Source organism: Montipora capricornis, chromosome 2, assembly GCF_036669925.1.
Source record: "Montipora capricornis isolate CH-2021 chromosome 2, ASM3666992v2, whole genome shotgun sequence".
Lineage (NCBI taxonomy): Eukaryota > Metazoa > Cnidaria > Anthozoa > Scleractinia > Acroporidae > Montipora > Montipora capricornis.
The window spans coordinates 18,941,792-18,964,291 of NC_090884.1; the positions used below are offsets into that span (position 1 = coordinate 18,941,792).

At 39.3% G+C, this 22,500-nt stretch overlaps 1 protein-coding gene and 1 pseudogene across 1 annotated transcript in view; both read right to left on the reverse strand.

Moving 5' to 3' along the window:
• Nucleotides 1–22,500, reverse strand: part of LOC138039004 (IQ domain-containing protein H-like) — a 182,280-nt gene that overhangs the window by 107,947 nt on the left and 51,833 nt on the right. The window contains exons 12-16 of the mRNA XM_068885137.1: nt 16,768–16,830; nt 16,041–16,130; nt 15,274–15,317; nt 14,996–15,073; nt 5,063–5,114 (exon numbers count right to left, since the gene is read on the reverse strand). Coding sequence (XP_068741238.1) covers nt 5,063–5,114; nt 14,996–15,073; nt 15,274–15,317; nt 16,041–16,130; nt 16,768–16,830 — 327 coding nt within the window. The remainder of the gene's footprint in view (nt 1–5,062; nt 5,115–14,995; nt 15,074–15,273; nt 15,318–16,040; nt 16,131–16,767; nt 16,831–22,500) is intronic.
• Nucleotides 13,270–14,161, reverse strand: LOC138038275 (uncharacterized; annotated as a pseudogene).

Genomic DNA, 22,500 nt, shown 5'->3' on the forward strand with positions numbered 1-22,500 from the left:
ACACATGCACTAAAAATTTTCCGTGATTTCAATGTCTCCAGGCAGAGACGAACTTATTTTCACCACGGACTGACATTACGTCTCTGAGAACCAAGCTCGGAAAGGCTCCTCTGCCTTGCTGAACTCGTTTTAACGCTTAACTGTTTTTCATTTGCCGGCAATTATTACAAACAAACTAATGGTGTAGTGATGGGCACAAGAATGGGACCTAGCTATGCTAATCTTTTTGTAGGATATGTTGAACACCAATTTTTTAATCAGTACAACGGCCCCAAACCTCCTCATCCAGCAGAGAAGAACTCAATCAACTTATAACCTCTGTCAATTCTTTTCATCCGGTTCTTAAAAGTACCTGGCAAATTTCGGAAACTTCATTGGCTTTCCTAGATATCAAAGTTTCTATTAGTGGCAACGGGCTATGTACCTGTGTGCACTACAAACCTACAGATTCTCACAGTTATTTGTTGTATTCATCGTCACATCGATCACATGTCAAGAACGCCATTCCTTATTCTCAATTTCTTAGACTTCGACGTCTATGTAGTGATGACCCTGATTTTTCCAGCAAATCAGAGGAGATGTGCCAGTTCTTCGAAAAACGTGGCTATCCTGTCTCTGTGGTCAAAGCGGGCCATCATCGCACCCAACAATTTGATCGACAGTCAGCACTAGAAACGTCACAAAAAGATAAGAATGACAGAATTCCGTTCACCCTCACTTTCCATCCTCATAATCACGCAATCAAAAGTATCATTCTTAATAATTTTAAATTACTCCAAAATGATCCCGAGACTGGTAGAATCTTTTTGCAACCTCCACTTATTTCATTCAAACGCGACAAAAACGTAGGCAACCTTTTAGTTAGAAGCGGGCTTAAAGCTAAGAAGCAACCCGGCACTTTCAAATGTGCGCGTTCACGATGCAAAACTTGTCTTTTCATTGTTAACACTAGCAAGATATCGGGGCCGATTCCGCGAACACCTTCACGATGTTGAGAAGAATGACAAGGATGCATCTAAGCCAGTCGCTCGTCATTTAAATCTCCCTAACCACTCCAAAAAAATACATGGCTATCTGCGGCCTTTCCCTACATCTTGCTATGACGGAAAGCCGCAAGAATCTGGAACATCGGCACTCCTAATCCTCACGGTATTAATGAACGCTTTTCATTTAACTAATATATTCCTATTTTTCACGTTGCCATGTTACCACCAATAGCGAGCTCCTACTCTACTATAAAAACTACACGTAACCCACAATTCCTCGATTCGCTCTGACGAAGGGTAATGCTCGAAATGTCAGCTTTTAGAATCTCTGTACGGTGGCCAATTTACATTATCAACTCCGTTGATAAAACCAAAATGCCTAAGTAATGCTGGGTAATCATCTCATCAGCAGTTGGAAATGCTGGCCTCATTTCACTGAATCTGAAGCAAGGCAAGTATTTGCAGATCCTCTTTCTACCATCTCAGCAACGTCAAAAAGATAAGGAAGTTAAGTTGTCATTTACCCTAGCTCTGCTTAAATGCTAATGTTATGCTTTTGTATCTTGGATCACTTTAAGTCTTTGGAAACAAGTTCAATACACCTTCAAGCTTCTTTTAATCCTGTTATAATCTCAATGCTGTTGGTTTGCTGTGGGGATACTGGGAGCAATCCTGGGCCTAAATCATTTCACGTCATTTTCTACGACATATCCTGCATGTGAGATAACTGTGGCTGAAAATCATCTTTCTGTTCGTTGTAGTGAATGCAACAAGTCGTGGCATATATAATACGTTGGTTTAACCAAAAAAACTACGCCCTCATATTATATCTGTTGTGGTTGTGCATTGCCAAACTTTTCAAACTCATTCTTTGACCTTGATCTTGAACTCAACGACGCAATTATCTCTCCCTCCAAGGGAAGTGATGATCATGATGATCTATCCCCGTGCAGTAGTATAAGAATACCAGAAACAGTGTCGCTGGCTTTAAATTTCAAGAAGTAAAATCTGTTATTCTCTTTGACATTGTTATTCTTGCTGCAACGAAAATTGATGCTGCTTTTCCTGACTCACAGTTTTATATTAAAGGATTCAGGATGATTCGCAAAGACAGAAATAGACATGGTGGGGGACTTCTGATATATACTAGAAGTTTACTAATTACTATCACATTCTCTCACTAGAGTGTGTAAACATTGAGACGATCGCTGTAAGTTTTCAAACAAGAAAGAATGGTCCAAAGGCTCTACTATTGGGAATGTACAGACCTCCCAATCTATCTAAATCAGTCTGGGAATCTCATCTTAACAACATGTTACTTCGTGCTGGACGCTTTATTATTGCTGGCAATTTGAATTGTGATTTATTGAATCCAGACAGTGGTGTCAAGGATGGTCGTGCTCTTATTGATTTAGCAGAAGTCTATCGATTATCCAATCTGATAAAAGAACCTGCAAGAATCACGAACACTTCTACTACTCTGATTGACGTTATATTTTCATCAAAACCGCGATCATTTCTATCTTCTGGAGTTTATGATATAGGAATCAGTGATCCCAGCTTGGTTTACGCTGTAAAGAGATCTCATTGTCCACGACCTTGTATGAAAACTAAGAACAAAAGAAGCTTCAAACACTTTGACCAATTTGTTTTCTCAAGGGACGTTAGTCAAATTCCTTTTCATGTCGCCTATGTCTTTGACAATGTTGATGATGTTGACGATATTGCGTGGGCCTGGGGGGTGATTATCCAATGATGGGCAATCAATATTGTTCCAACATTCATCCAAGTATTTGTGCTATACAGAATAATTGTCCTCATATCAAGAGCTTTAACTTTCAGTTAATCAGTTTCCCAGAAGTACAACAGGTACATGTACTAGGCAAACTTGACCCAAATAAGGCTACTGATCATGACCGGATTCCTGCAAAGCTCTTACGGGACTGTTCAAAGGAGTTAGCTCTATCTCTTGCTAACTTATTCAACACTTCTATTGTATTTGAATGTTTCCCGAGTGACTGGAAGTTAGCAGAAGTCTATCCTGTATTCAAAAAGGATGACTCTTCTAACATAAATGTATGTAACTATACACTGGTATCTATATTGATTAATATAAGAAAAGATCTTTGAAAAATGTCTCAACCGTCAACTAGTGGAGCACGTTTATCACCATTTCTCTCAGCCTATCGCAGAGGCTATAGCTGTGAGGCAGTGCTTCTCCATCTTATCGAGTCATGGAGGCAAGACTTGGACAAAGGAAAGAGTGTTAGTTCAGTGATGTTGGATTTAAGTAAAGCCTTTGATCTCATTCCTCACAACCCGTTGTTGGACAAGCTAAGAGCGTACGGTCTGTCTACCCAAAATCTAAACTTAATCACAGATTATCTCAGTGGTCGGAGGCAGTGTGTTAAAGTGGCCAATGCCAAGTCTGACACTGTCAAGATGTACAGAGGAGTTCGAAAGGCCCCTTATTCTTCAATATCTTTTTGAACGACTTATTCTACTTCATTACAGAGGCGAAACTCTCGACCTATGCCAATGACAATCAATTAACTTCAAGTGATATAGCTCCAAGCGAGGTTCAGGCTGTACTCGTCCGGGATTTAGGAGTCACCTCCAAATGGTTTCATGATTTTGGTCTTACCCTGAACTTGGACAAATGCAAACTCCTAGTTTTGCCCGAACGAAAAAGTGATCTTGAAAGTAGAACTAGACATTGATGGTTCTCAAGTTAAAGCAACCGATAATGTTGAACTCTTAGGGGTTGTAATTGAGAATAACGTAAATTTTAAGAGTCATGTATCTAAGTTAATCAAGAAGGTAGGCTAACAAATTGGTGTACTTAATCGATTCAAACAAGTTCTTTCATTTTCGTCATAAGATGCGTATCTATAGGGAATTTATCATGCCACACTTTTCTTATTGTACATGTAGTTCCATTTGGAATAGATTGAAGATAGTGACCGATTAGAGAGATTAGACGAGAGGTCCCTCAGATACGTGTTTAATGACTTTTCAAATGGATATGATAGTCTATGTTATCAGATAGGTTACTCATTAAGTTGTAGACGGAAACAAGATATGCTTTTAATATTTTTAAAGCCCTCAACAACAATATGACTCAGTACATTAAATCTTTATTTAAAGTAAGAGAAAATAAGAAAAATCTCGGGGGCAAAAACAAACTTGTTTTACTTGAAGCTAAGACCACAACTTACGGCCTTAAATCAATTTCCTACATTGCTGCTAAGGCGTGGAATGCATTACCTGATAACGTAAGATCAGTGGCCGAATTTGGCCCTTTCAGGAATGAGATAAGAAAACTAAGTAATTTGTAATTTCATACCATAATTTATATTTATACTTATAATACTATAATTTATATTTATACTTTTTTTTTTGATGTATCTTTATCTTTTTTTTCTCGGTATATTAGCATGCATTTGTTATTGCTAGAGGCCTATCAAGCGTCACTTTCACCCAAGTTTAAATAAAGTCATCATCATCAAAGTTATTCATCAAAAAATGCCCTTCCTTTTTTAGCTTCCAGGCTATGGTGCATGATCTTTCTCCATGTCAGCTCTAGACACTAGAGTGACACTTAATAATAATATTGATGAATAGTAGTGTGCAGGAATCTTCGATGAGCCAGTTCCATGTCATGAAAGATGAAGAAACACTTTTTCACAGAAGAAGAAAATAATTTCAAGCTAAAAGCTAGGATAAGCAAGGATAATTATATCCCTCTGGTATTTTTGATATTGGCTAATTAAGGTTTCTGTTGATCAGTGGAATACATTACAGCTTATCACCAAAATCTCGGATAGCATGTCTCCACACAGAGCTATCGTCTCAAGACGACAAAACAGCCTACAGCTTAATGTTAGCATATGTATAAAAACAGCAATAGTGACCTTCAGAGATGCACTAAAAAGTTGAAAAGCCATGCCATATTTCAGACTATGCTTTGACATCATTTAATTGCAGTATTATACCTGTCAATCAGGGTATAGGAAAAGGGCTTCAAATACTCAGTATTCAAATAAAATAACCACATGCCACTTTTGCATACTTACCTGAAATGTTGGCTGTTGTCCAAGCTCAAACACTAATGCTAGATCGGCTAACCTTAAAAAAAAAATCAATATTGTAATCAACAAGGATGATTCTTGAGGTGAAACATGAAACCACTTCTAGCTTGCCGCGTAGTCGTCGCATGTGTCACCAAATCACGACACCCAACAAAAAAAGTCCAAAAATAGAGCCAAAAACTGCACTTTGTTCTTTGAACAAAGTAATTAAAAGAGCATTTTCGAGTGTCGAGATATTTAATTTAAACAACTAAAGTGCACATCTTCAGCCGTAACACACGTGACAAAGCGTCATCTTGGGAAGATGTTTTCACTTCTCACCTTCTTTCATTTTTTCTCCTAAACTGAGATGTTTCGATGAGTCATCTCAGGTTTCTCTACAACATCTTGAATCTTTAACTGTTCGATTAGCGTTTCCTTTCTTAAACACTGAGCAAAAATACCCAACCACCAGAAAAAAACAATGTGCTTAGCCATTTTGGAATAAATACACTATTTTCACCTCGTTTCCATGGTCCGGTGGTCAGTGCCACCACCTTTAATGAAGATAACCTGGATTTGGGTATTGCCTATATACACATTCGAACATTATGAGAAGGGCATAATTCTATTTTTTCTTTTCTTGACCACTAAATTAACCATTCACAACTTTATTTTTGCAGGCCCGAGTTTAGGCTAACTGTAGCCTGTTGTTCCAAAATGAACATAAGGCATTACAGTGGAACCCTGCCATACGACCACCCCGTTATTGCGACCACTTTTTTGTGGCCCAAACAAGAGCCAACTCATTTTCTTATCTGAAACCCCCGTTATTACGATCAACAACCACCCGTCGTTAATTTCTTTATAAAATTACCCTGTTAATACGACATTCAAAATGCTTGGTGGGGCTGCTGAATTAAAACAGACACAATCTGACAATAACCATAGCTAATAGAGGGGAACGGTTTGGAAGCTCGGCAAACATCAAAGGAGCAAACAAAGATACCGACATTTAGGTTGGAAAGTCTACGACCGTGCACAATCTTTAGTTTTGCGCGCATGCACTACGCATGAATTACGTAACCAACACGTTTCTATTGGTTAGTTCCTCAGTACGGAGTAAACAACTATTGTATTTTGTGCACGGTCAAGGCCAAAAAGGAGAACAAAAACCTACAACAAGGAAATTTGTCGGGTTTCATAACCATTCCCCTCTATTAACCATGCAATAACAGATTAATATTTTAATGAATATTTTAGGCAAAGGTGTTAGTGGTTAGCATGACATTCGGTTTATTCCAGTGTTCAGCAAAAAGGATGCATTTTTTAAATACTACTGTACAAAAGATCTGAAAGACTACACTTTGCAGCATTTCGAGGCTCCCAAAGTTATTTTGCTTTCTTGTTTCTGTTGCCTTTCACTGTGTCTTTCCTGTTTTTTTCTCCCAGATCGGTTATTTGGAATGTCTAATAATTTGTGAAGCATATCAACGTTTCTTGGCTGTCCAGTAAACTTGTAAAGGCACGGGATTTCCATCTCATATCCTCTCCACAATTACTGGTCACAACTTTCCCAACAACTTAAAACTTGTGCTTTGCTTCCTTTCTTTGTTAAGAAATGGCGAATAATTCCAGTTCCCGGCTTCATTCTACTGTAGCTATTGCCCTTGGTACATGTCCTCATCCTTTGTCACAGCTATAGCGTTATTGTCATCTCGATTGTTTGGTTCGTGTATTAAATCAAGAACCTCTCCAATTTCGATCTCCCAAATATCTTGATAAACAAGGTACATGTATCCCCTTGTCCAGGAAGGAATTTCAATTTCGTCTGAGCCAGATGTATTTGCAGAAGGACACACTCTGACGTTTTAAAAAGTGCTGGAAATCAAACTGATAACCCAATTCATCTGTAGACATGGCTTCTCTAGACATGGCTTCTAGACATGGCAGGACATGGCTTCTCTAGACATGGTTTGGATTGTATATTTTGGCTTGGATTGTATATTTTATGCCGACGATACACAACAATACATAGCCGTCAACCCAAAAAAGCCGTCATCAGAACTGGATAGACTTTGCAGCTGTGTAGAAGATATCATCAAATGGAATACAGACAACTTTCTTCTATGTAACCCAACAAAGACTTCAACAAAAATTACAGTCCTCCTCTCCAGTTCCTGATATCTGGTGATACTACCATAAAACCATCTGAACAAGTACGAGACCTCGGAGTGATTCTAGATAAACATATGAACATGACACTCCATATCAATGACACTTGCAAGAAAATTTTGCTGTCTATAAAATCCATTGGTCGTATAAGAAAGTATGTCTCTCAAAAAAGTTTAAAGAAACTGGTCCATGCACTAGTGTTATCTCGCTTAGACTACGCTATAAACAGTCTGCTATATGGAGCTACCCATTCTGACCTGGACAAATTACAGAGAACGATGAACTCTGCTGCACGACTGATTGCAGGAATTAAGAAATACGAACATATATCTGATGCACTACGCAATCTACACTGGTTACCCATCGAGTGTAGAATTAAATTTAAGATTTTGTTAACGGTATACAAGTCCTTAAATGGTCTGGTACCGGATTACTCATCTGCACTTATAGATGTTCGTCGACCTACCAGCTCTCTTCGATCGTCTGACAAGTTACTGCTTAATGTTCCAAAGATAAATACAGTTACTTATGGCCAATGTGCCTTCTCCTACGTAGCCGCAACACTCTGGAACTCTATACCGGACAATATTAGAAACTCTGTAACAGTTGAAATATTTAAAACCAGACTCAAAACATTTCTTTTTAAAGAAGCATATAATCCATCTAATTGAACTTTTCTTTAAATTATGATTTACTTCGTTATAATATGTATATATGTATATAATATTTTTTTAAAAGGCATCGAGATTTTTAGATGCATAATAAGCAAGTACATTATTATTATTATTATAATTGCCGTCTGCGTCTGACAACTGAATTGTATAATACAGTTATTGCTCGTGTAACAGTTGTAGACACGTGAAACTTCTGGATGCCTGTTTGTTTATTTTTTACAATGGACAAAAGCACCCAAATGCAGTTAAAATTTAGCCTTGTTTTGTTGAAATTTAAGACCTGAAAATCTCGGAACACTGAAATCTCTGTGCTTTTAGAAATGCAAATCGTAGGACTGATCAGAAATCCATCAATCAACATGCACCAAGTTCTACTGTGTCAGCAAACAAAGAATAATTTACACTAGCCAGGCTTCGCACTGCTGTAAGCACATGTTTACGTTTCAGGGCTTAAGCACAATTCACAAGTCATAAATTCTTCAAGCTTCATTATACCTGCATTATGTCCAGTAGTTTAAAGAGAAAACGACAGAAACGTTCGAGAAAATAAAAACAGTCTTATTATCAAAAAACACGACATCTCGTCTACAGCCACTTGATCTTGGTATAATTCAGGCAATTGAGCTCAAACACTATAAATGCCTATTGACACATGTTGTTAGTAAGGTGGATCAATGCAATTCTGCTTCAGATGTGTGCGAGTCTTTTGATCTTCTTCAGGCAATAAGATGGATGTCCATGGCCTGGAATGATGTTTCAGGCAGGAATCTTAGATTCAGAGGGAAACACAAATGCAGTTGAGTCTCCAACAAGTTGCAAAATTGCTGGGACACTAGTGCATTAAAAAACACCTTGTCTAGCTTCCAATACCCGCTGTATCTAGAATTTAAACCTTTCCCACTCTCCTTCCCCTCTCCCCCTTTCAATGTTGACTGTTTAAGTTTCCAACAATTTTTTGGTCTTGCTAGCAACACTGATAAGGAGGCGGGGGGGCTCTACCGTGTGAAATTTTATAACGCCCCAAAAAGGTGAAGTGTCTCCATTATTTTTGCAACTTGTTGTCTGATTGATTGCAATAATTTTGCCAGTCCGGATTTGAATCCTATAGGGAAAATGTTCAACGTAGAAAAGCAGGATCTAAAGAAACAATTGTTAGATATCGTATAAGCTCTGAAACATTTCAGAAGTTTGCAAGCGAAGTGCAAAGCACATTGTACCAAACAGGAAAGGATATTCATTATTGACATACGTCGGCATCGATTTTCAAGTGTTTGGAAGACTCCATACCATATACTAAAGCGAGCAAAGTATTTTGCACCACACTGATGCTCCGAAAGTTACACATGGCTCGTATTATGTAACACAATACCATTTATTGTGTTCCTTGGTGACGTCAATGGGGATGGTGGCGTCACAGTTGAAAATCGTATCTTCCAGCAAACAGCACAATTTCTTTTAGTACTTTCTTTTCTACTCAATCCAATACATTACCAGATGATTCATAATAAATTTCACACAGTGAAAAATCCTGTGCATATGGTCTATTCCATTTACCAACGGTCTACCATCCAAGCACGGTCTACCATCGCAACAGCAAGAAATATGATATCATATTTTCTCAGTGAGAAGTTGTGGTAGGCCGTTTCATATAAATGTCATAATGTGTAGCCGGTACAAATTTGTTCACTTTTGTTATCTCATTATGAAACAAATCTCACAAAGGATTTAGCACAATCGGGTGGTTTCTTTCGATCATTGTGCTCAGTTGATCATTCCAAATAACATGGAATTAGCCCGTACCTGACACGTCACTTAGAAAACTTGCTACTAAGCGTTAGCAATCCCTTCTCTGGATGCAGACTAACCCGAGAGCAATAAGTAATGTTACAAATAGACCTCTATGAAAATCTATCTTTGTATAACAATGTTTGCTAAGAACTGATTTTTCGGAAAGTGGACGTTCCCTTTAAATGGCATGGGATCGCAGTTAAAGGAGGGGTAATGTCTGTTCCTCATACGTAAACAACAGCTAATTTTGTACATGTTGCGGTGTTTTGGATCTCATAGGTCGATCGAAATATACTTGTTTTAGGCAAATTATTTCGAAATCGGCTCCAGGATATTAGAAAATTAAACGAGACTTACCTGTAAGTTGAAGTTTGATTGGGATTCTACCGAGTTACATAATGTTGAGAGATTACATGAGATAGCTAGCGCATGCGCCAAACAGTTTTAGAAGGCTGAATGTGCGTGTTGTCCAATGTACCCGAAAGATGTACTGCCAGGTGGGTGGGAGCATGGGCATGTAATCTCTCAGCATTATGTAACTCGGTAGAATCCCAATCAAACTTCAACTTACAGGTAAGTCTCGTTTAATTTTCTAATTCTACCTCGTTACCATGCTGAGAGATCCCATGAGATTTTGAAGCTGACACGACATGAAGAAAAAAACACACAAATAAAGCAGACAGGTTTTATTACAGTGGCAATAGAGTTCATCATATGGATCTACTTAACAGATAACACAGCGTTTGCAAAGCTGGAAGCCGTAACTATTGGCTTGTTGTAGTATTTCGCAAAACAACATTCTGATGACCACCCAGCTGTTTTCGGGGTGTCATCTGACACTGACGCTGCTCTAGTGCTATGTGGTGAAAACTTAGAAACATCTAAACCGGCCTGTGCCATAACGTGGCGTACCCAACGAGTCAGGTTATCTCTACTCACTTCTTTAAAAGGTTTCACAAAGCTGATGAAAAGCTTAGACTGGTTTCGCCTAAGAGACTTGGTTCTCTTTAAGAGCTTAAGCTGTGGGTTGTGGTACCTGTCCTACTTTGCTTCAAACGATTAACAATGACAAAAGTAAAGCCATTATCTGAAACAATCATATCATTGAGATCCAGCATGTGGATAGTCTGACCCCGCTGGCCCGAGACCAGCAACAATAACATAAGAAATTTAAAAGAAAGGTCCTTTTTGCACTGGGTGCAAAGTTTTAAGATAAGACAACACAATCTGAACATCCCAAACTTCGGTATACTTTGGTTTTGGGGCCCTGGACTGGAAAACCCCTTTTAACAGTCTTGAAATCAATGGATTTTTACCTACACTAAATCCATCATCCAACAGAACAAAAGAGGACAGTGCACTGGGTGCGGTGTTAATGGCACTGTAGGTAAAGCCTTAACAGTTCTGTCAAGAGACCAAGTACATCTACAACAAGTGGGTGAAATTAATTAGCTGGCATTTCAGCACAAAACGTTCTCCAATTTTTTCAGGCATCTGGCAATTAAGCAGAAAGGAGGAAATAGATAAGCAAACATTCCTGTCCATGCAAAACAGAAAGCATCACCGTGAGTAGCCCCAGGATCAGGTTTCCAGAAGGCATACTTAGGCAATTGGGAGTTTAACCTGGAGGCAAAAAGATCAACGTCTGGTGTGCCCCAGATTTTGGAAATTTGGTGGAAGACATCCTTTCTAAGGTGCCACTCAGTTCGTTCATTAAACTGACGGGACTGCTGATCAGCCTCCACGTTGAGAGCACCTGGCAAGTGGGAAGCAGATAACCAAACCTTGTTTTGCATACACCAAGTCCAAATGTCCTGAACAAGCTTATTGCAGGTTGGAGACCATGACATTAAGATAACACACAGCTGTAGAGTTATCACTGTTAACTCTGACATGATTTCCCTTAATACGTGACTTGAAGCACCTCAATGCAAAGTGAATTGCCAACATCTCAAGTTCATTTATGTGCCTCAATTGTTCTGATTCTGACCACAAACCTTGAGTTGTGTCCCCAAGGCAGACTGCCCCCAGCCTATTTTTGAAGCATCTGTAGTGACTTTTATGTCAGGATTTGAGAGGTCAATCTGTTTGTATGCTTGTGGTAGGGTTCTCACCCACCAACTAAGATCTTCCCTAGATTCTGGAGATAATTACATCAGTGCTTCAAAATTGCCCTTGTTCTTATGCAAGGCTTCATTTTTATCTATGTCAATGTTTTTTGTAAAATAGAGGCCCATATTGAACTGCTGGGAGACTGGATACAAGCAAACCTATCACTTGTGCCACTTCTCTTGCTTAGGAGCTATCTGACAGGCTGAAACAACTCTGTCTGTTTTATCTGGTGTGAGATATACTCTCATGAGTATGGAGTCCAAAATAAAACCAAGGAAAACAAGCTTTTGACATGGTTGCAACACCGATTTCTCTTTGTTGATAACAAAACCTAGCTTCTCAAACAGGCTTATGGTTGCCCATATGTTTTGGCTGCAATCTGATACTGAGCTACCTTGAAGGTAAGAATCATCAATATAGCCAACATTCAGATGGCCTTCATGGTTAAGTATCTGGGTGCTGAGGACAAGCCATTGGGAAGAGAAGTATACTGGAATAGTTTGCCACCCCACATGAACTGCAAGTATTTTCTGTGCTCAGGTGCCACTGGCACTGTGTAATAAGCATCGGTCAAGTCGATTGAGGCCATGTAACAACTTTTTCTCATTAATTGCACAGCAAAAGATAATTTTGAAATGCTTATATTTGATAGACTCATTTAGTCTTTTAAGATTAAGGATCATCCTGTAAGAGCCATTCTTCTTTTTCCTTAGAAATATACTCAAGATAACTTGATGTTGGGAGGGCTGAGCTTCCTCAATGACCCCTTTATTTAGTAGGGTCTTAATTTCATCGTCAATAATTTTAGCCTCTCTTGTATTGAATCTAATAGGAGGTAAATTATAATGCTGAGACGGTAGCTCAATAAATTCCAGGTGACAGAGCTGTACCATGTCAAGGATCTTAGGGTCTGTTGTTATTAATTTCCATTCAGACAGAAAATATTTGAGCCTGCCAGCCACTTTGATACAGACACTATGTGTAGCACTCACCTCTGAATTTGGGTGTAGTGTGCCTTTAGCATTCAAGGCTGAGACTTCTGGAGTTTCTTCTTCCCCTCCCCCTTGTATTGGGAGGGGCGAAAGTAGTGTTTTGCCCCAGAGTAGTTCCTTTTCCTCTGAAATTTGTCAAAGCATTCAGATTGCCTACCCCTTCTATAACTCTCTTTTTGTCTCGCTGGAGTTTCGAGGTAATTCTGTTGTTATCAGTTATATCTTTTACTGCTATCGGCAAATCATCTCCGAATAATTCTGAAGAAATGGGATTTGAAGGTGCACAAAGATATCTGTAGCTGGCATGGAGTTCTGGTCGAGGTGCTTCCATTCGAAGAACATTTAGTTCCATGTTAGCATTGGCTAACAAAAGCACTCCATCCATGAGGTTGTTTACAACTTCGTTTTTCGAGGGCATCCCCGGAGCAGTGATCAAGTTATTTTACAACTGATACTACTGCTGTAGCTCCCTTCACAAGGGATTTTTGCACTTCAGCAATTTTATGTCAGCTGAACGTGCCTTTTCTGAAAGGTCATTCCATATCGGCAAGTTAACTCGTGTTTCGGCTAATCTCTCACAATTAGCGTTTCTTTATTTCCATGAACTTGTCTTCCTTGGTTTTCTCCTTCAGTAATTTCGAGACGATAGCAGCTAAATTAGCGTTGATTTCTCCTCCTTTATGTTCGGCTAAATCAAAGTCTTTTTCAAGTTGACCTAGGATGAGTTCATTCTCGGTGCTCTGACCTGCTTCATCGCTTTTTGGTCTCTTTGCTAATGGTTCCTCTACTTCCGACACATCTGAGTCGGCAGAGCTTAGTGAGGTCGTCTGAAAAACGACTTTCTTGTGACACGCAAGCAGAGCGAGTGCCTTTAAACATTTGTCCCAAGTTGTCAAATCGTTCGCTCATACTCTGCGATAAGCCGGCGAAGGAATCTTTTAAAATTTCTGCAATGCTGGCAACCATTTGGTTGACGCTACATCCTTTCCATGAAGGGTAGTAGTGGCCGATGCGCTTTGCCGTTCGCTGCCATCCTTTGGTGCGCTTTTCTTCCATGGCGGTTTTTCACGCACATCTCTCTTGGGAAAGCCTGTGGTTGTTTTTCCACCATCTCCCTTCTTTAAGGGCTTTACAATGTGACCAGCTTCCCTTATTTGGGAAGAAGAGGGATCTTTGGTCCCCTTAGACTCTGGCTTTTGAGTCAAGCGAGCGGAATTTCCCGCCGCACGTGTTTGTGCCGAAGCCACAGTTTCTTTCTCTTTGCAGAGCTCGGCATTCCAGTCAGTTAACACGTCGTTCGAAACTGTTTTAGAAACTTCGGAGATGTTCCGACCTTTCCCCTCATCCGGCCTCTCTGAATCCATGTTGAAGCGGACGAATGAAGGAATTTCGCGAAGAATATTTACGCCATCTTTGGTAACACAAGAGAGACCAGACAGCAGTCAACGGTAACCAGTCCAAGCTCTGACAGATTCTGGGCAGTTTTATTCAAATGTTTGTATCAACGATCACATGGCCGAGACCTCATGTTACAATATTCAATTTTCCATTATTCAGTCATCCATATTAATTTACCTTCATCTAAATCCATTTACTTTCACCTATATGCATTTATCATCGTCCCTATTAATCTACCTTCATTCATGGTCACTTACCGTCATTTACCTTCAATCACATTCATTAACTGTCCTCCAAGATATTCCACGAAATTCCCAGAAATTCCTAGTTAAATTTAAAGCTAATTTGCACAACTGGGAATTCCTAGGAGTTCCAAGTCCAAGAAACTCCTAGGAAGTCCTAGGACATATTTCCTAGGAATTTCTTAGGAATTCCTAGAGCTATTTTGCAAGGGTTTCTACAAGTTTTCTTAAGTTTGGTTGCCAATAAACTGCTCTCTGCAGATTTGATTTTGTTCTCTTATTGCTTGTCATTTTGCAAGACGTTCCATAAATTAATATTTCTTTTATTTCTGTTGTTGCAGATTTCTTCATTTACTTTATTGTTAAGTAGCCCACAAGGGCCTGTTGTTCTTCTTATTTTCCAGTCGAATCATTTTCATTCTTTTTTCACATTTTGACACTGCAGATATTGCACTTTGAAGGCAGTAACCAAAACGTCCTTTGCATGTACATTGTAATGTACCATGGTTAGGTTCAATGAAAGCCTAACAGATGAAATAAAGTTCAATTGTGCATTACCTGTCTCCATCTATGAAAGCAATTGGAACACTATAGTTCGAAAGAAGCTCCTCAAGATTGAGAATCAAGGTCAGTATACTGAGAAAAAGAGAAATAAATGGAAAAAAGAGAGTTATTGAATGACACCAGAAAATCCTACTGACCCTAGTAAATTTCCAATTTTAAGTTTTTCTTTATGTTTTCCTTTCCCATGATAGGTACCACATTTTCTCTTCTTGCAGTTTAAAGCTCACAGTGAAAGTAATTAACGTTTGTAATGTGAAAAGATGAATGCTTACGTTCCCCAAGAGAGACAATAGTGCTGTTTGAAATTCAAGTAGTCCTAAAAGGAAACATAACAAGGGCTAGTTTTTACTAGTCATCCAAGCAAAATCACCAACACAATAAGTAAACCCAGTAGCAGTAGCATCTTGATCACTAGTGCCTTTAAAAGGGACGGACAAAGGACAGTTGAAACGCCTGACTACTAGTTAATGCATCTGCATGACTGTGTATCTTGCTTGTGCTTATGCCTGTGTCACTAGACAAAATTCGTCTATATAAGTTACAAGTAGCCTAAAATTCAAATAATGTCAATTAAGGGTAAAACATATTTGCTAAAGGCCAATATCGTATAGAGATATATTAGCTAAAGAAGAAATCAAAACAAGCAAATACACGGTAATAAGGAACAGAGTTGAGAGCGAAAAAAATCCTTTAAAACCCATGATAAAAATATTACATGTGCACATATCATTTGTTGTTGGCAGACCCATAAATTTTTGTCTTTCTTCTTCTTCTTCAATTTAACCATTTCCCTGACAGGAGTGGACTTGTATCTTTTCTGCAGTTTAATAATGTGGGATCTTTTTTTTTTTTACTTCTAACTGGGAAACCCTTTAACATGGCAGTGAACAAGGCCCACAAAGTTAAGTGCGATTTAGCAAATGCTTATTACCTACTATATACAACCAATCCAAAGAATTTGGTTGCATTACTGTTAGTAAGACATCAGATCTTCTTTTGTTCACACAAACGAAAATTGATAGGTATTACATGGGTTTACCTGTGATGTAACCCTGGTCCTTCCATTCTGAACAACAAACATGTGAACACTTTTTAGTTCATTTGCAGGTGTAGACGCTGGAACAGGAATCTAAAAATAAAATGATTATAACATAATTTTTTAAAAAAACTACTACCTATAGTTCACACTTTTACCGAAAATGCCATAAGATAAGCCGCACCTGTTTTCCAAAAATTGTCACTAGAAACTGGCCGTGTGGTTCATCTGAGGGAACATTTAAAAACACAATAGAGTCCTTTTCGGCCTGACCTTGTTTAGCTGCAGTTTTATAAACCAGTTTCAAAGGTGGAAGCGAACGCTAGAGTCCAGGCTGCATGCAAGAGAGCGGCAAGGAAAGAATGCGCAGCCTCTGCGCGTGTTTCCACAAGGCACGTTGCGCAACCTGCAATTAACAGAGACTGCCATTCCAGGATCGGGCTACACAGTCATACAAGGTCCTGCCCAAATCTCCAGCGCTAACCATCGGCTCTTCGAGACAAGGATGCCACCACTATAAACCAGTAGTTACTGAATTGCAAGGAAAGGTGATCACTGCTGCCTATTACTACCTTAAGTTTATTAATATTACAGTTGCAATGTATAATTACCAATGCACATTACTCCATCAATACACTGATGTTAGGAGAGGTCTAAACTGTTTACCATCTTATTATATAATGAGCTTTACATTCTTGATGATGGCTTTATAAAACATCATTAAACTTACTCTGTTAGGTCCTTCAATTGCTTTAAGTGAAGCAGGTATCATCTTTGAGTTCTGAGTCGAGCCCTAGAGGGACAAAAACCCTATGAGATTAGGAGAACTATAAATAAGGACGTAAGTAAATCCACCAACAGATTTCTTCACCCATTGGATTACATGTACCTTGTCTACGAGTGAATACCCTAAAACACATGCACAGTTCAACAATAGGTGTAAACACTTCAAATGGAGGATTGCAGCCCAATCAGTCACTTAATGAATTTAGCAATAGTCCTAAACAGGGAATATTCAGTGGTGAACCTATTCATCATACACACTGCTATCAGACCAAAAGAACTTATCACCAAGGGACAAGATGTCTTACCACCATTATCATGATCATTATTATTACTATTATTATTTCATCAACATTTTTTTCTTCACAGTGTAGAGCCAACCGTAATAATATTGTTTAGGAATGCTATATGCAAACCTTTACGGGCTTTCAAGTTTGTAAGATTGTAAACCACTTTAAGTTACCAAATCAATTTATCTCCAGATAGAAGTGTGAGTTTAATTTGCACAAGGTATACGACATAATAAATAGATTTAGCCAAGCCTAAAAGCGGACCTCCCTGGTTATTTATTTTTACTGCCTGTTAGTGAAAATAAAGAGGTTTCAAATTGTCTGCGTTTTGATGTTTCCACTTGCTGCGTTAATAATTAAATCACTTTCGTTGGTTTCTTCTACGAAAAATTCATTGCCTAACTAGTGAATTCTACAGTACATTTTACACTAAAAACCGATATCGCATGAATCACGAAGTGATGAGTACGATATTGGCTTTTTGAGTGAAATTTACTTTGGAATTCACCAGTTTGGCAATTAATTTTTCTTGAACCGCATGAGTTTTAAATGAAAACAAGCACACCCTCAGTGAACGAATGGACAAGGAAAAAAGTCATTCCAGAGTCAACTGTCAATAGCCAGCGAATAGGAATCACGCTAAAATTAGAAGCCATAAAAAAACTTCAGATATTGCACTTTAGTTCAAGGTCAAAAAAGGAGTTTTACTGAAGTACTTTATTCCACTTTATCTCTGAAAACGAGATCATCCACATTTTGATGTATTTCATTGAAACACGCCAGGTTGGCTTGGAACAAGAATTGGCAAAATATGGCAATGCAACCAAGAAAGGACGAACTTCAAACAAGATCCGCAATAACGTTTAGGCGCTTTACACAAATTTTTGAAAACACAAGCTAGTAAAATTTCGCCCTAATTATGCGATTATGTGTTTATAACATAAGGCCAAAATTTTCTTGTCACTGTCGAGGCAGATCGAAAACCAGTTGGGCAAACGGATTAAAAAGCACTTGTTCGCTCGCATTTTAGAGCAAAACCACCCTGCGAGCAGAGCCTCCTTTTGTCTTTTTCTTTACTGAGGAGGAGAAAAGGAGGCTCTGCCCGAATCGCGTCAACTCTTTGAAGCCGCTGCAGCCCGACCTTCTGGACTAGTCAATCTTGTTTTCTCTCATCAAACCGGTTTTTCCACTGCGAGCGTCAGTTTATTGAAATAACCGATGGTTATAATTGAGCCCAGTGTACCATGAAAAACCAAGATGGCGGCGAGATCTTGCATATTAGGCTTTGGTTCGAGACTGTATCCTGGCAAGATGCACCGCATATTCAAGATTTTACTCGATTCATGCAGAGCCTTTCACGAGAACGCCAAAATCGAGCAAGCAAAAGAAAGGCTCTGCTAGCAGGGTGGAGCAAAACAAACAAACAAATCAAATTTCTCTTTATGTCCAAAGGATTACAGATTATTTTTATTTAATTCCAGTTGACAATAAAAATTCGATTTTCATTCCTGAACAAAGGAAAACCGATTAAAGCACTTTTTGAAAATAAGAAACGATTTAGTGCCCCAAGGAAAGAATTTTTGGAGTAACTTCTTCCACAGCGGAGGGGTTGGCGCAGTGGTAAGATCTCTGCCTTCCGACCCTAAGGTCCCGGGTTCCATTCCCGGTTCCGCCGAGAGTGGAATATTTGGCGACCTTCTTTCCCGCTAAAGTTCACTCAGCTTTCCATCCTTCCGAGGTCGGTAAAATGATCATTGTAAAGCGCCTTTGAGACGTTTGTGATAAAGGCGCTATATAAATGCACCACTTTACTTTTACTATTAAAGTATGCGCTATTACTGGTATTCTGTTTTGTCGTTGTCGTTCCCTTTCGCTCCCCTTTCGTTTCTGTTCTAGTCATAGGTCCTCCAGGCATCACGTAACCTTATCAGAGCTTCTAAGAAATTGCAATACAGAGAAAAAAGCAGCTCTAAGCAAATTAGAAATAAACACTCAGCTTTAAGTTTATGTCTCCGATGCTTGACTTGAATAACTCCGTAGCTGCCAGTGTGGACCACAGCTATCATGATATGTCAAACTGGATTGAAACCGGCGAAAAATGCAGAAACAAAACATCTTCCAAACCGTTTCCCACCCGAACACGAAAAGCGTTGACTGTGTATAAGAACTATAGTTGACATAGTATGGCCGTGTAGTCACGTCCAGCCACAGAAAGCGCATGAAAAATGAAGCCTCACGTATGGTTTCAAGGGGAACCTCGAACATTGTTCAAGGAAATTGTTTGCCTAAGGTGGCAGAGGAATTGAGGTTGCTGGCCAGTTCAAAGTGGAAATTTCGGTGGGAAATGCTAAGGTAGTTTCCAGTTTTGTCGTAGTTAAGTGTGGGCGTTGCATACTGGGGAATGCTACTGCCAAGGAGCTAGGTGTTCTCCACATCGGTCAAAAGGCCAGTCCCATTGATGGCAGTTGTAATGAAGTCAGTGTAAAGTGTAAAGTGTTCATAGGAGTTGGCAAACTAAAAGACTTTGAGTTGAAACTGCATGTTGACCCCAATGTACCGCCTGTGACACAAAAGTTAAGGCGAGTTCCTTTTGCTTTGAGACAAAGTGAAAGCCAAGGTCGATGAACTGTTAGAAGGGCATATCATTGAGAGAGTGGAAGGCATCCACTACACGGGCTAGTCCGGTTGTCGTAGCACCCAAGCCGTCAGGTGAGATAAGACTTAGTGTGGGCATGCGTCGTGCAAACGAGGCCATTAACCGAGAACAGCTTCCGATACCCACTGTTGACGAAGTACTAGAAGAACTAAGTGGCAGTACTGTTTTTCCGAAGCTACAATGAGCGACAAAAGTGTTGAGACACTTGACAGTAAAATTCGATTTTCTGCGTCTTGGATACATTTTCCCCCCTTTCCCCCAAAACAATGTTGATTTTTCTATTTCTTCGACTGTACAGACCACAGCACCTACACAACATTGAATTGGAGGACCGGGGGTATCAGAGAATTAACACTAGATGCAAATAAAATAGACCAAATGCTTAAGTATCGAAAAGCGTCTTTTCCTAAGAGTGTCTCAACTACTTTTGTCGCTCATTGTAGATCTGTGTCATGGTTTTCACCAGGTAGAGCTGCATGCAGATTCCAGGGACATTACCACCTTTGTAACACGGTTTGTTCCGCTATAAAAGGCTAAGTTTTGGGGTTAATGCGGCACCCGAAAAATACCAACACGTCATCAGTCACGTTATAGCAGACATTGAGGAAGTTGTAAACATCGCTGATGATTTGATTGTTCATGGAAAGACAGTTGTGGAGCATGACCAGAGTTTACACAAGCTGTTAACTAGGCTGGAAGAGAAGAATCTTACCTTGCATGGCGAGAAGTGTACCTTTGGAAAGGGTAAAGTAGTTTTCATGGGCATTCTCCTTTCGAAGCACGGCATCAGGCCCACCGAGGAAACTGAGGTGCGGGCAGTAAAAGAGGCAACCCGTCCGTTGTCGGCTCCCGAAGTGAGAAGTTTCCTGGGCCTTGTGGGATTTAGCTGGAGATTTATCCCTGATTTTGCGACCAAGGCAGAACCTTTACGAGTACTAGAAGCATAGTAGCATGCAATAACATGCACAGAAGTGACATAATCTAAAGATTTTAATCTTGCGTCTGTAAACAGCATTATGGGTACTTCATGTTATTTTTGTCATTATTGTACATTCGTGTTAAACAAATTAAAAAAAAGAAAAAAACAAATAAATAAATAAGTGGGTTGAGTATGTGTTGGTTCTCTACTGTACAACTAAAGTTTTTCTCAGGGTTCTCTGGTTTTCCTCCATCACCAAAAACCAGCATATACAGCTGATTCCAGCTTGCTGTAAGCTTAGTGCTCAAAGGTCATACATGGACCCTATAATGGCAGCCAGAGGCACCATAGTATGCTTTAATTCCCAACTTGTTGTGCTGAGTTATTGCTGTACTATTATTATGGTGGCAGTAGATTCGCATGAATGCCTAAGGTAACTGCAGTGATTGGGGGTGAGATCACGTGACCAATCGCTGGAAATCTCTTAAAAAAAAAACCTAAGTAGCTGTTAAAAACCTATTTAAATCTTAATTGGATCTATCTAGATTAAAATAATCTAAAATTACAAATACTAAAATCCTAAAAATATAATTTATATAAGCTAAATGATCCTGTTTTTTTTTCCCTTAAAATAGTAATTCTAGTTTCTATTCCTGATGAGTAATTTCTAAAGTCTAGTATTAGTTTTTTTTAAAATTTTGATAGATAGATAGTATTATTATTATTATTATTAGTAGTAGTAGTAGTAGTAGTAGTAGTAGTAGTAGTAGTAGTAGTAGTAGTAGTGGTAGTAGTAGTAGTACTACTACTAATAATATATATAATAATAATATATAAGACTTTTATAGCGCCCATGCTAGAGTTCAGAGCTCTGTACAGCTATGTAAATAGAGAAATAAGATAAAAAAGACTAAAAAAGACTAAAGTATTAAGCAAACAAAACCTAATAACTAATTAAAAACTTGATCAAACAGATAAGTCTTCAGGTTGGATGTAAATGTTGCAAGCTCAGCCAGCAATGAATTGCAATTGTACTACCACTACCACTACCACTACCACTACCACTACCACTACCACTACCACTACCACTACCACTACCACTACCACTACCACTACTACTACTACTACTACTACTACTTCTACTATGATTATTGTCCGCGCCAAAACTCGGGCACGTGACACGTTGCATTTAACGCGATGGACTGACCTTAGTAATGTTTTGAGTTCGTGTTATATTACGTCGTTGTCGTTTGTTGAGAATAAATCGTCTCGAAAGTTTACCGTTTTTGTCGCCTTGAAACTACGTGAAATCGTCCGGAACATCTGGTAGCAGAGCGAGGTTCATGGTACGTAACACTGAACGTTTGCTTTGATGAATTTTGGTTTTCGTTTCTCCGTTTACTTACATCAGACACCTGAGTCAACCAAGCGCGAGTCTTAAGTCGCCTGTCAACGGTGCTCGACCCACTGGGAGTGCTAGCTCTGTACATGCTGCCTGCGAAATGTCTAGTCCAATCGTTACGCCGTAAGAACAAAGACTGGGACGAGCCCTTAGATGAAGGGGACCAGAGTATCTGGAAGGCTTAGCTCGAAGACCTGATGGGACTGAGTGAATTAGAACTGCCTCGTTGTTTCTGCGTTAACACATGTCCTGAAGCGTCGATACAGCTTCATGTATTCGCTGAAATGGGCTTTGGTGCTGTGTGTTACGCTAGATACTAACTTCCTGATGGCGCGATGAAGGTTTCGTTTGTTATGGCGAGGAGCACACCTCGTTTAGAGCTTCAAGCAGCTGTCTTAGCCGTAAGGTTGTAC